We start from the raw sequence: 15,010 nt of genomic DNA on the forward strand, positions 1-15,010 counted from the left end.
AAAGACGAGAGGAACTAAGAGCCAAACAAAGAAGAAAATCTCAAACAAAATAAAAATAGACATGGGAAGAGAACCGAACCACGAAAGAAAGAGGAATAGAGAGTGTTGGGGCGAAGCCCAAGCCCACGTTCTAGCACCAACTCAATACTCGTATACCCTAACCCTAGAAGGAAAGAAGAAAAACTCCCACTACAAATAAGTATCTACATTCTTACTAACATAAGTATCAGAGCCTAATGACAAGTCTATCGTCTACCTTACTTGTCTTTTTCTTATAAACCACATTCTACCCTTATTATCCCATCATGAATCAAACACATTCTCATCTCCAAAATTTGACAAGAGCAAGCTTCATCTAAAAAAGAAAAAGAAAAAGAAAAAATGAGTTATGTCTTTTAGGAGAAGGATTGATATGGCGTGGAGAGTGAATGAGGTGGAATTATGTCGTTTTGTTTTGAAAAAAAAAGTTTTTATCTTTAATGGTCCACATACCTACCTGCTCACTACTGCCCATGCTTTTATTTTTTTGTTTATTATTTTTCTTTTTACTTCTTGGGATACTAATTTATGTCCCTTCTTCCTCCAATTGCTAAATCTTCTTACTCTAAAAAAAATACATAATTTTAAAAATGGGAAAACCACTCAACTTATAATTTAGTATCGAAAATAAAAATTAATTTTTTCCTCTTTCTCAACAATATATATATATATATAATTTATACACACAAATACATTATAATATATTTATAATATATAGTTGGTTTTTATGGGATCTGGTGCGGAGTGAGAGTGTTAAGGGTGCGTGCAGCAATAATTAATTAAATACCCATATGTGTTTATGCTATGCTATGCTATCCTAACCTAGGCTACTCTGTGTTTGTTTGATTGTTTGTTGTATCATCAGCCTTCTTCACAGCGCATGCCAACTGTATGCTGTGATGAGAAGGTGATGATCATGTTTGGATGTTGAGGTGATATAATAATAAGCACACAAAACAGGAAGAGAAGAGAAGGAGAAGGAGAATGGGGTTTGTGGGTTTGGGAGAGAACAATAAATGAGGGATGAGATCCCATTTCATTAGAATAAAGTGTTTGATGATATGATGGCAATGGCAAAGGCAATGGCAATGGCATTGGCAATGGCCTTACAAATCGTACAACCAAAAGGGGGCAGTCCTATCTACTCTCTGCTACTGTTCACTGCATGCCCTTTTGTTTAGCTGCTCCTCCTACTGCGTCATGCCCCCCCCTCCTCCACTCACCTCATCCAATCAATGAATCATTGAATGAATGAATGAATGAATGGATTTTAGACTCTAGATGCTATGTCTATATGCCCTATAAACTGGCCCCCTACCCCACATTTATACCACATATACCCCTCCCTCTTTTCTACTCACCTCTACTCATCAACCATCTCCATCCCCTATTCCTACTCCCCACTTCCTTCCTTTTTTTTAATAATTCAACTCCAATCCAATACCAACCAGGAGATTGAGCTCGGAAATGGTGGACAAGAGGCAGTTTGCCAACAAACACGCTGGGCTTCGATGGGGTGGATTGAGGGATCCCACATATATGGAAGAAGGAAACGAGTGTCAACGAGAAGATTGAGCTTCGAAGAGGATGGATTGTGAAATCCCACGTCGGTTTAGGAAAAGAACGAAACATTATTTTTAAAGGTGTAGAAAATTTGAGGAGAACTCCAAAAGAGAAAACCCAAATAGAACAATATCGACTAGCGGTGGACTTAAGTTTTTTGTCATTACCTCTCTTTTACTTTAAATGTATCGTATTAATCCCTTTTGTCGTCCTTCTTCGTAAATTCTTTTTTCTCGTGAACTTAACAAATTTGTATGTCTTTTAACTTTGCAATGTAATTCTTGAATTTATTGATAGGTAGTTAACATATTGAGTCTTCTAGCCAAACCAACTCTGAGATGTATTAATTTACTTTTATTTAATTTAAAGGAGATAGATCATTCATTATTATTGATAATAAAACCCTGTGAATAAGCATCTCCCTTAAAAGAAAAAAAAACACTTCAATTCTTTTTCCCTCTAAACTTTTCCCTAAAATATTACAAACTAAAAGCATGTTACAATAATGTTCTACACAAAGAGACACAAATTTAGAACATTGTCAGAACAAAAAACACACCTTGGAACAAAGATGTCAAAACCTATAAACAAAACCAAACTTGTTTGTGAGACTGTGATTGTCAACAGAAATGAAGCATTTAATCACCAGAAAAAGAAAGCATTTGCTTCCACTGCCATATCCAAAACTGCACAAAAGAAAAAGAACAAAAAAAAAAAAAAAAAAAAAAAAAAAAAAAAAAAAAAAAAAAAAAAAAAAAAAAAAAAAAAAAAACATTCATGAGATGATCAACAATATAAAAAACAAGAATTGGACAGCAGCATTTGTGTTCCTATGTTGTCTGTTATGGTTTAACTGCTATGTTTTTTGGTCCAAAGAATGCTTCAACACTTCGACCAACCCTAAAATCACTACATCAATTTAATCACATCATCATGAAGGCAAGACAAATATATATATAGAAGCAGTTCATTTCTCTGAATTCTCATGCTAAAAAGCCTTAATTCATGTCAAAAACAAAGAATTTTGGATATGAAAAAGTACTAAATGAATGCAACCAAGAATCTGTTGATGAGTGGTAGTAGTAAATGGTATGATTTTATGGCCATTAGAAGAAAAACAAGAAAATTTGTTCATAATAAACAAGTGCATTATTAAGCTACTAGCTAATCAATTTATAACAAAACCACATAATAATAGGGAAATAGGAGTAAGATCATCAATAGCTAGCTAGGAGCATAAATACTAAATATTTGAAGAATTAAATAGCATATAAATACTTGGATCACGTGTTTTTATGTGTAAATAAGCAATAAATGACCTAAAAAAAATGGATCTTTGGAGTGAGATAGCAATAACTTAGCTAGCTAGCCACGGGGTCACTCCCTAAAAGTCTATTTTTTGCATTTAATCCTTCAATTATTGTTAATTGATTGGGATTAGTCCCTCCAGAAAATGTGTTAAATATATATCCATATATGGAACTGTCATTTTCATATCTTAAATCCCATTCCACATAAGGGCTTACTTTTACTCATGAATTTGTTGAAACAAAGTCAACCAAATCAAATTCAAGTACACAAACATCAAAATTGAAAGTTTTCGTATACTAAATAGTATACGTAACCGTCCAAGTCCACCGCTAGTAGATATTGTTCTCTTTGAATTTTTCCTTTCAGGCTTTTTCTCTAGATTAGAGAGAGATTTATACACCCAAGTAAACAATGCAAATAATTCGACTGAAATGGGACAATAGGGGAGAAAATCTAGTGCCTAAACTACAGTAATTTAGTGTGTTTTTAGAAGACCAATAATTGGTTTAAGTGAGGAGAGAACAAAAAGAAGGAAAAAAAAAACAAAAAATTCATACTATTCAGCACAAACACATTCATTTCATCATCATAATTACCAGACAAGATTAGAAAGTGAGAAAAGAAGAAATAATTAAAGGGTTTTTTTTTAAGTAATGAATGAATATAATATAATATGAAGATTAGAATGTATATATTAATTTATAAGCCATTAGCCAACCTGTTAAAAGCCATCTCTTTGAAACTTTTCTCTGCCAAAACTTGCATGGGCTTTGCCATTTGTCCAACCAAGTAGAGACAGCCATCGCTACCTACAAGAACATAACAAACAATGAATCAATTGAATTGAAATTCTGTAAAAACATCAGTTCTTCATGTTCTTGAACTTACATTTCAGTTTACACTACGTGTTCTATGGATTCTTGTCGCTGAGGTTTAATCCAAGAGAGCCCTACAGAAAAAACCAAGAACATATTCAAATTTTCAACTCATCCCCAACTAGAAAATGGACTAAAACTGGTTAGATCACCTACAATATGATTATCTTCCTCGTTTGTTCGTGAAGCTTTTTGGAGGTGTGGATTCAATTCGACGACTTCCCTTTATTGAAAAAGTCGGTCGTCAGCTTGTTGTTACTGTTAGGCATCGATATCGGTATCGACATTGGCATTCCATCGTAAATGCGGAATTGAGGTGACATTGTCGTAGTCGAGGTTGTTATGTCACATTCATCATCGGATTGATCTTCAGACACTGCACATTCCATGTTGACTCCAAAAAGTCTCAATGTCTTAGAAGGAGCAGCACCTTTCCCAATTCCACCGGCACCACCGCCCACCGCCTCCGGCGGCGGTGGCGGTGCAGATCTTAAATGGTACAAAACCGATGGCGAACCACCGCCGTCTCGGATGGGAGGAGGGTTAAGATAATGATGATTATAGAGATTAAAATTATCATTATGAAATAGGGTAAGATTATTATGATTACTATTATTCTGCGGCAAGTGGAGGAGGTGGTCCCTGGGTAAAGATAAGGGTGTGGCAACTGGACTCCACTGGTGAAGGTGAAAATGGTGAGGAATTTGGGCAACCCCGGCGGCTCCACCGCCGTGGAGGTGGTGGTTGTGGTGAAAAGTAATAGGTGTGTCAAACGGGGCATGAGGTGGGCGGCGGCGCCAATCAATAAAAAACCGACCTTTACCAAGATGACCAAGGCCTCGTTGAAAGGAGACGATATCACCAGCATCGAGGCGCTTCTCTTTAACAAAGCGGCTCCAGCCTTTAGTCATGACGTAGCTCTGGCTGCTGGTCCAGTAAGAGTAACGGAACCGCCACGATTTTCCACAGCGGTCTTCGAAGTTCAAGAGAAGACCCTTGTCGTTGGATGAAGAATCAAGCGGGAAGTACTTTTCAGCGTGTTGCTTTGGGATGACCAACCTGTTTAATTTTCCCACATCGCTTGGAGTCACAACTTTGTCGAACATGTGCTCTTTCTCTACAAAAAGGGAGCTGGATTCCATTTCTCGTTGCTGCTGCTGCTGCTGCTCCTCCTCCTTTTCAAAATCTGTGCTTGAATGAAGCGGAAATCTAGAACACGAACCCAAATCCATGAATTTCCAAAAAGATAATGGATCTCTCGAGATATTATACTAAAAACAGCACAAAAAGGAAAAAAGCCCAAAACCCACAAACGAAAACACAAAAAATGAAGAGAAACAAGAGCGAAACACAAAACCCAGTTGCAAAAATTGAAACTTTTTTCTTTTTTTTGAAAGAGAAAAAAAATAAAAAATAATAATATTTGTTCTCTGGTTTGGGTCTTTAGAGAGAGAAAGGAAGCGAGGAGAGAGAGAGAAAGGAAGCGAGGAGAGAGAGAGAGAGTTATGGTAAAGAGAAGAGAAGAGGAGGGTTCCCATGGATTGAGCTGGTTGGGCTCATGTGAGGCTGTCTGTGTCAACATCCCTGTAGCCTGGTTTATATATACACTAACTCATATAGGGCAGGGGGTAGAAGAGTGGGGAACTGCCTCAATTTGTTTCTTGACAGCTGTTTCAGAGAGGTTATTGTTGGAATATATAATTCTTCAATGTGGCAAAACTATCAACCCCACAAAAGGACCATTTTTTTTATTTTTTATTTTTATTTTAGGTTGCATTGATTTTTTTAGAGTATTTATGAAGTTCGTGTTTAAGTGGTTCTTAAATTTTTTTTATTTTGTATCGGATAATTAAGTTTTTGATATTGTATTATGAAATTATTATACGCTTTCTAAAGTTTAAAATCGACCTAATAATTTTTACTCTTTTGTCCGTACAATTATGATAATGGCTACACATATCTTAGGGTCTGACTACCTCACCTACTATATATATATTAAGATGAGATGAAGATTAAGCCAATCTTCATTATTGTTTAGTTTATAATTAAGATTATAATTAAGGGATTATAATTAAGAGTGGGAGAAAGGGCAATGGATTTGATTAAGGAAATTAACAAAAATAAAAGCTTTCTTTGGGGTAATGGACATATGGAAATGTTTAGTTTAGGGGAGCCTTTTTTATAAACCAAGTACACTCAAATTAAATTTCTTAAAACCTCTTTAATTTATTCCTTTTTTTATATACACTTACCTTTTTTTTTTAAATTGTCATTTTAATTTTTACATAATTCTAGGGTTGTTTTTTACCTAATTTTTCTGATTTACTACGTAAACTTTAATATAATCATTCAAATAGATTTGTTTACGAACATTTTTTATTAAAAGAAAAATGTTAAAACTCTAATAATAATAGAGACGTTGTTGAAGATCTAATGAAATCATAATTCTTGGAACAAGCTTAGAAAACTAAACGTGTTTCAATTCGTCCCATATATAAAATAAAACAAAACAAACATAAAATTAATTTTTTTTTTTTTAAAAAAAAAGAGGAAAAGTGAATTAGCTTTCCACATATGTCACTCATTATTACTATTATTATTATTATTGTTATTATTATTATTTATTATTATTGTATTGAAGATAATGTTTTAGTAGAAAACAAGTTGAAGATAGAAGGTGACAAAATGTTTCCATATTAAACCCCCGCCCGTGAATAAAATAAAGCCCAACAATTTTAACTTATAGTAGGCACGAAAAATGAAAATAAATTATATTATAATTCAGGATTATCTCTAAACCAATGGTTAATTAAGGTACATGTGTTTTAGCAAAACGACAGGTGACTTTTCAGGGTGTGGAATGCGTAGTTTAAAAACAATAATTTAATTAATTCAAAGCTGGTTTCAGAATTAAACAATTGAATTGCATTGAAATTAGAGGTGGAGATTCAAATTTATTCCTAATGGAGAGAATTTAAATTACTATTTTTTTTCTCTTAAAAAAAAAAAAAAAAAAAAAGACAACCAGATCCACATTGTCAGCTAGGCAGTGAAAATAACCCATAACCCTAAGTTTATACTCTACACAATTTTTTATTACCCTACTACCTACCTAAACTAACAAAAATACAGTTTTAAATTAATTAATGAATTATTGTTTTTTTTTTTAAAAAAAAAGTTAATTTGAATTATTCAAATTTATAGTATTTATTCAACCGAGTATTTGGATGTGGCTACACGAGTCGAGTATTTTAGTTAGAGAGAAAATAGACAAACCCTCACTTTGTTGAGATGACTCAATGAACTAAAGCGTCAGTATTAATCTGTTGAAGAGTTCTTTGTTCTTTGTACTAAAGGTTAGAATCTTTCTTTCTATTTCTATTTCTTTCGATTACTTTTAAGAATAAAATAGGGTTTAAATTAAAATAATTTTAATTAAAAAAGAGACTTTGGTAACAACTTTTGAAAAGTGAGTTTCGTCCCAATTTGTTTGGTTATACGAAGTAATACTACAAATATCATAAAAAGAAGAGAAGAAACTAGAAAAAGTAATTTTAATGTTTAGTTTATTATTTTTTTTTTCAAAAAATTAATTTCAACGTTCTTTAGTTTTTTCATGTGTATTGTTAATTAATTTTATTGTATGAAAGAGTTATTCTAAAGTGATTTGAAGCCATTGACCAACTTCTTTTATATCACATTTAAATTGATTATTGAATAAATGATTTATTAAGCAATCTACTCATTTCAAAAATTCACTATTTTATATATAAAAAAAAGTAAGCTAGGTTATGTCATTTTGATATGAATAGAAAAATGAAGCATAATAAATTGTGGTACAAAGTTTAGAATACGAATAAAGGGTTAATAACCTTTATGATCGGATGATTAGACATAAAGAAAAAAGGCACTCGTAATAAATTGGTCCTGAACTTTGTATATACAGTTAAAACAATAATAACATCTATGACAGAATAATTGGACATAAAGAAAAAATTTAGAAAATAAAAAGTAAAGACACGTAACAAAATGATGTAGAACTCGAAATATGATTAAAGCATGAGAAACTTCTACCGAGTGATTCAACATAAAGGAAAAAAGAAAAAAAATATAATGATTGATTAACGAATCGATCTCAAATGTTGAATTACGGTTAAAGTATTAGTAAAATATATGATAGAATAATTATACAAAAGAAAAAAAATACTAAGTAACGAAATGATCTAAAACTGTGAATACAGTTAAAGCGTTAATAGTATCTATATGATAGAAGGGTAGTTTTTAGGTTAAATTGGAGGATTAAAATGAGTTTTGAGAAAGTAAAAAGGAAAAAAATGGATGTGAATATAGGAAGTAGGTGGTTGGCAGGATAGAGTAAGGACCACAAAAGACGAAGGCCCAAAGGCAAAGGCAAAGGCTCGCGCCTTGCCTTGCCGCGCCTCGCCTTGCCCCGCCCCGCCCCGATGCGCGCAGATGCACATGGAATTTGGACCACGCCGCACACCCTACAACCTTCCACTTGGCGGAGAGAGTATTGTGTGTTAATTAGGATGATGGGTTGGATAAGACATGGATGCACACAATCCCACGTTCAATAATCCCTCTTTTTTCTTACTTCTATTCCATCGATCACTGGTTCTTCCCATGTGATCATCCACGAGTTTGTTAGATACGAACGAAGACTCGGTTTTACGAAGTTTTGAGCTGAGAGACACACGACACACGAGCGAGTTAACGTCTCATTAAAATTTGAAAGATCATGAGATGTGTTTATAGACGAAGAACAGTGTAGTTCATGAAAGCTTAAAATTCGTTAGATGAAATATAATGATGTCGAGTGATTTAAGACTATGTATTAGACTGTGGGCCGAACTTAAAAAAGCTTGATTTTGTTCCTTCCAAAATGGGCCTCCCTCTCACTCATTTTTCCATATTGGGCTAACCAAAATCACTTATGTATTATCCCAATTGACCAATTCCCAATCGGGAGGGAGCATTAGATATAGTTAAGGCCTATTTGATATCAACATAATCAATCCGTTTATTAAGAATGGAAAACTCAAGTGGAAATCTGTTCTTTAGTACATATATGGTATTATTATTATTATTATTATTATACTTAATGGATAAAAAACCCTTAACATATATATGTTTTATGATGACTTAATGGATAAAAAATCATTCCTTGGAAAACCAGGAGCCACCGGACTCAGCATTATCCTTCCCAACTTTCTTGCCTTTACCCGCTCCTTTCTCAGCCTTGTGCCCTTCTTCGTAGTAATCAGACATGTCCATGTGAACTCCAGGGTCGTTGCCGGTGTAGCTGCCGCCGAACATTATGGAGTTGTTGATGGCTTGGAAGTTGCTGTTAATGTAGGAGGCCAGGGACTCGTTCTCGTCCGCACCTGCTTCCTCGAGCTTGGTGGTCTTCCCGTTCAACTCGGCTCGCATGGTTGCACCGGTGTTGGTCCCGGCGAGTGTGATGACGCTCGAGCCTTGGTCGTCGACAAGTTCATGCTGGTGGGCGGAACCTAGTATGATGATGCAACCAAACCAAACATCACAAAGATTAACCATAATTTCATTTAATAACGATTTAAATATTACTACGTTGCTGTTAGATATTTGAATCTTTACCTCCTTTTCGAATCAATCCCAAGCGACCGGTGAGAGTGGAGACCATTTCTCTAACCTCGCGGTCGAACTCGCGATGCTTCTCATTGTTGTTGTCGTATGAATGTGCCATTGGAGTGGAGTGTAAGTGAAAGAGGTCGGTAATGAGCTGAAGAAGGGGTTAGAAAAATGGGTATAAAAAGATGGGGAGGGGAATAAAGAGGTGCCTTCAATGCTAATACATGGCACTTGTTGTGCCTCTAGCTACAGAAAAAAGAGATTAGAATTGCTTCACAAATGGGTTTGTGCTGCCTTTTGTGATTCTCAAGGTTTTTTTTTTTTTTTTTTTTTTTTTTTTTTTTTAATAGATGATATGGATATTTAAATATTCATATTGACGGATAATTTAGTAAATGAGACCATTAGATTAGTATTTTATAATTTGTATTTATATTAACTAATTAAAGATATTTTAAGCTAGTGTGATGTTGGTATGGCAGACAAGTTTGACTAACAAAAAAGTTGTGAGGTCAGGCTTAGAGTTCTTATAGTCTATAGCATATAGCAAATCATATAGCAAATGATGAGAGATTTTATTTGAATAATAGTTCAAAAAAACAACTATGTTTAGTGGACTACCATAGAAAAAAAGGCACAATAAGAAATGATTGGACTTGGAGAAAGATAAAGGCTAGATTGGAATTTATGTATTAATTTATTGGGTCCTAATTCTGTACTTTATCTTTTTAGTTGAAATTATTGAATTTAGAAACAATTTTATACCCTTTTTGTAAGAAAGTGAACTATAAACACATAATAAAAATCAAACAAGGTTGAAAAAAATGGTAAAATTGATGAGCCTTTAACTTAATCCATAGGCTAGTCTGTCTCTTTGAATTTGTTAACTTAATCCATATATAATCAATGTTAATTGCATTCCACAATCTGGTCGTGCCACCCTCGCACAAGATCAATGTTCACCCTTGGTAAAGCTGCTTGTGGTGCCAAACTTGAACGCCACCATATTGCCACTCATCTCCGCCCACAAGTCACACACATGAACTCCCATGCAACTCCCGTGATCGATCCACGTAGGGAGATTCGAGCTTAAATAAGCGGTTTGATCCAGCTAGTTCTGATATGGCTTGCAGTACTTCAACCCAGTTTAGACTGATTTAGTTTAATTTAGGTTTATTTAAGTTGGGATTCAATAATAAATTTTATTTTTTTAAAAATACATTTGTTTCTCATAATTTTGTATATAAGAGAGTGATGAACGTAGAAAAAAGGGAGGTTTCAGCCCATTGGTTGGACAATAGGGTTTGTGTGGGCTCTGGGCCTAAGTTTTAGTAGTGGATTTATTTGACTCAAATTTCTATTTAATGGGCTTTGGGTTTATTTTATCTTAGGGTTTAGGCCCAAGTTTTGAACCCTATATACATCTGTTATAGTACGAGTTACAATGATGCAGTGTGGGAGTGTAGGTGCAGTGTTGGTTGCCAAATTCAAATTCAAATTCAAATTCAAATTCAAATTCAAATTCATTATGTAATCTATATGTAATCTATGGTACCCAAATCATAGATGAGACCTGGGTCCATGGCTGCGTTGGGCTCCACCATTCCCTTGCCATGCTCAAATGGGTCCCTGATTTCAAGCTGCTAAACATGAGTCGGGACTGATTTCATCGTCCTAAACGTACAAACCATACAAGAACCAGACCCAATCAATACATTCCTTCTTCTCTACAACTCTCTGCTTCAGAAACGAACTTGGAGTTCATGTTTGCGCTCACTCCAGTTCAAAGGAAAGCGCAGCCATCACCGCCACATCAGCACCACACCAAACCAGCCTAACAAACAATTGTAACCTCCTCTATGGGGCCACCGGAAATGTCCAACTCAACCCTACTAGAAATTTGAGAATAGCATTTATAACGAGAACTAAGGATTAAAACTGATGACATGGTCGTGTCTCAAAGGCCTGTTAGCTATAGTTATATGGTGTTGATGATGATGAAAGGGGCTAATAGAACCTCTATCCAATATATTCTAAGAACGAATTATGAGAACCGACAACTCAGGTAATGCTAAGAAAAGAGAACCTTACCAATTTCATATTGGGATCCTAAGTTGAGCTTAGGTGAACCAAGTAAAGCTAGGGTATAGCCTAAGAAGAGCCTATAACTTAGAAACAAACTCCTATATGAATAAGACATGGTACGAACCAACAATAATGATATAAGACTCATCCCTTTTCATATGAGGCCTAGACATAATTGATTCATGTACCAAAATGGAAGATAAGTTAGAAGAGTTATGAACTAAATAAATGAGAGATAAACCAAATAAATTAAATAGATTCATAAATCAAAGTGGAAAATGTACCGAAAGTAATATGAATCAAATCTTCGTGACAATTTACAACAATATACCATTAAACTCTATCATAGTTGAAACTTTAGTAGGTATCAAAACCTAAAAGTTAAGCTTTTAATGAAAGAAAATATTGAAAACACAATGACTCAGGAGCAATGATTACAAAGGAGGCAAAACTTATCAACATTTCAATCATGCACCCTCCACAAGAACAACAGGAAAAAACACATACCATTGGTATGAACAAAAGATATGGATAGGCCTACAACAATCCTCTAGTTAAAGCTTGGTGTAAGGTGTGAACTGTACATGTAGGCCACCCCTCCTTTTGGCTTCATTTCTTCCAAGGGGAATACGAGTCATCAGTGGGTCCAATTGGCAGCACTATACCAACCAAGCTTTTATTTTGATTTAACCCCTAATTAATTAATTCATTAAGCTTTGCTTTAGTGGTTAAATAATGTGATTTAGGCCCATCCCACCCAAACCTGTCGATATTAACATCACAAGCTACAGGTCATGCAGACCAACCCACTCTTTTACTCTAAATTAAAGTGATGTGCAGTTCAATGTATACCTATTTATTACAAACCCAACAAACCTCTCCATACTTTACTACTTTAAATCTTCCTTATTTTGTGTACCCAATTTCAGCACGTAATTCCATTGGATTCATAATTTAAGTTTTTGGATTGAAGGGTGATTTGAATTGATATCATACCTAATCCAAAATAACATGGGTTCCAGCTCTTGTAATATCATTTAAAGTGAAATTTTGTAGGGTTTGGGGGGTTTCGGATATAGGGTTCGAGTTCTTAAAAAAAAAAAAAAAAAAAAAAAAAAAAATCTTGTTGGGTTCGAAAATAGACTAGATATTTAGAATTATGGGAATGAGAATTTTATGGAATGACAAGACTAGTTCTAATACTTAAAACTATATAAACAAAATCTTAATTTTCACAAAATCACGAGATCAAATTTGTAATTAAATATTGTATTATTTTGATTTGGATGGTTACAATTGAAACAGAACATGTTATGTGTTAAAATGATTGATTTGTCTGATTAAACCTACTCAAAGCAATGACATCCAACCAACAAATTAATTGATTGATTAATTAGCATCAATTTGTTTAGACAAAAGACAGTGTGTGGCTTGTGCTTCCTATTTATTAGCTGAGGGGTTATTAGAACTAATTACCTACTGATGATGGAATGTCTGATCTCCTCTACGTTTCTCCCTTCCTTAATATGTTTTGTATAAATCTATGTCTGCCTTCACACAATGTTTTAAGTCCAAATAACACTACCCAATCAACATATTTAGCTCTTTTCTCGTATTTGATAAAGTCGGTGGTACGATACTTCAGCTCATCTAACTATAGTTCAATTAAGATGTATACCACTTGACCCAGATGTGAGAATTTCAAATCTTTCATCGGTATGTTGTTGAAGTTTTATCTAGTTCAAGCCTACCGCTGGTTGATATTGTCCACTTTGATCCATTGCGTATCGTTGTTAACCTCACAATTTTAGAACTCATCTACTACAAGAAAGTTTTCACACCCGTATAAGAAATTCTCGTTCTCTCCTGCAACCAACGTAAGATCTCATACTCAAGTTTTTTGTGTTTTAAAAGAGAGGCTAGATCATTTGGTATGTTTTGAGTGTCAACCAACAACCAAAAATTAAAGCTCACGGATGGTACTTTCTCTTAATTTTAAAGGCTAGTTCAAGTTGGTGGGGTTTTTCTCTCATTTTTATTGAACCAATAGCATAACCAACATGCCTTAATTACAGATTTTTTCATTATCAATATAAATTATTACGAATAGTTATATTATCTTTAACTAACTATTTTTAAATTATTATTTCTACTTGACTATCATGAGTGTTTTGTCACGTTGTTTGAATTCCAAATAACAAATTAATCCACTAATTACACTCTCAAACAAATTATAAACCCACTCATTCAATCCATTGTTATCAATCCCCTCTAAATCTAGTTTGTATTAAGAAAAAATTCAAACTTTTAATCTCTTGACCGGAGAAAATCTATGTTAAAGATCATTTTCACCTGACATGCGAGCATATACACTCACTCGAGCAAAGTTTTCCAAGAACAAGTTACAGTATAAAAGAAACTTTTATTAAAAAAAAAAAAGAAGATAAGTGCATAGCAATAGCAATTTGAACAGTGAATAGACCACTCAACTAGACATCATATCAACCACAACAACAAAAGAAGAAAGCCCAAATCACTCAAATATAAATCTATAAATATATACACAGACTTCACACTGATAGGGATCATCATCATCATCACACATATATATATATATATATAAAAACAACCAAAATTAGGGTTTGAAGTTTGGTTGTTGCCAATTTTGGTTTTGGTGCAGAAAAGGATTAGATCAGATCATGAGCAGAGGTGGAAGCTATGGCGGGGGAAGAAGCTCGTTGGGGTATCTTTTTGGAAACGACGATGAACCCAGAAAGCCTCAAGTCTCAAAAGTGGTTCTTCCTCCTCCTTATGGAATTGATATCAACCCTGATGACCAAAACAACCCTTCCCCCTCTCCTAAACAAGCTGCCTCCAACAATTATCCCCGAGCTCATGGCCAAAACTCGGGCAACTTCATCACGGTAAACCCCCTCTCTACTTTGTTCTTTATTCAAATTATGGGATTTAAAAATGATTTCTTGAAAATTGTCAGGATCGGCCATCAACCAAGGTGAAATCTGTTCCTGGTGGTGATTCATCGCTAGGGTATCTGTTTGGAGATAAGTGAAGTGAAGTGAAGTGAATGGTTATGTGTTCCATCAGTAGCTGACTATATTGGAACTCTAAAGGGTATGTATGCTTTGCTTTAGTGTGCGGATTTCTAATAAATTGTGTGCAATTATTATGTATCTCAACCAACACATAGCCTGAATTATTTTTGTGTACTTTGTTGCTTCTATCAAATATGTTATGTATTCAATAGCATCATGCCGACTTGTGGTTTGATTATGTTTGTGGTTAAGTATAAGAAATTCCACTTTTCCTTTAATTCGGGTGTTTCAATTCATTGTGCTTGTGCTTGCTTTAAAGATTCATATTAAACAATGCTGAAGATCAATCTGTTTGATGAAGAACATTAATTATTGGGTTAGTGTATTCTATGAATCGTTTGATTTGTTGTGGGTTATCTTGGAGCAAAGGCCTTGGTTCTTGGTTCATAAATG

The 15,010-nt window shown here is 34.4% G+C and overlaps 3 protein-coding genes across 3 annotated transcripts; 1 reads left to right on the plus strand and 2 right to left on the minus strand.

Moving 5' to 3' along the window:
• Positions 1-2,025: 2,025 nt before the first annotated feature.
• On the minus strand, positions 2,026-5,227 carry LOC111480823 (B3 domain-containing protein Os03g0120900-like). Its single transcript, XM_023126008.1, has 4 exons — positions 3,945-5,227; positions 3,802-3,862; positions 3,632-3,722; positions 2,026-2,288 (listed from the first exon to the last, which is right to left on the minus strand). Exon 1 carries the CDS (start codon positions 5,018-5,020, stop codon positions 3,995-3,997), a length of 1,026 nt encoding a protein of 341 aa, XP_022981776.1. The 5' UTR covers positions 5,021-5,227; the 3' UTR covers positions 2,026-2,288; positions 3,632-3,722; positions 3,802-3,862; positions 3,945-3,994.
• Positions 5,228-8,852: 3,625 nt separating this feature from the next.
• LOC111481813 lies at positions 8,853-9,616 on the minus strand. The gene is made up of 2 exons (XM_023127407.1): positions 9,426-9,616; positions 8,853-9,319 (listed from the first exon to the last, which is right to left on the minus strand). Exons 1-2 carry the CDS (start codon positions 9,532-9,534, stop codon positions 8,967-8,969), a joined length of 462 nt encoding a protein of 153 aa, XP_022983175.1. The 5' UTR covers positions 9,535-9,616; the 3' UTR covers positions 8,853-8,966.
• A 4,425-nt stretch (positions 9,617-14,041) lies between these two features.
• LOC111482082 (protein SPIRAL1-like 5) lies at positions 14,042-14,835 on the plus strand. The gene is made up of 2 exons (XM_023127726.1): positions 14,042-14,428; positions 14,500-14,835. The coding sequence occupies exons 1-2, from the start codon at positions 14,204-14,206 to the stop codon at positions 14,572-14,574; spliced, it is 300 nt and encodes a 99-aa protein (XP_022983494.1). The 5' UTR covers positions 14,042-14,203; the 3' UTR covers positions 14,575-14,835.
• Positions 14,836-15,010: the final 175 nt, after the last annotated feature.

This window comes from Cucurbita maxima, unplaced genomic scaffold, assembly GCF_002738345.1.
Source record: "Cucurbita maxima cultivar Rimu unplaced genomic scaffold, Cmax_1.0 Cma_Scf00001, whole genome shotgun sequence".
In the NCBI taxonomy this organism is placed as follows: Eukaryota; Viridiplantae; Streptophyta; class Magnoliopsida; order Cucurbitales; family Cucurbitaceae; genus Cucurbita; species Cucurbita maxima.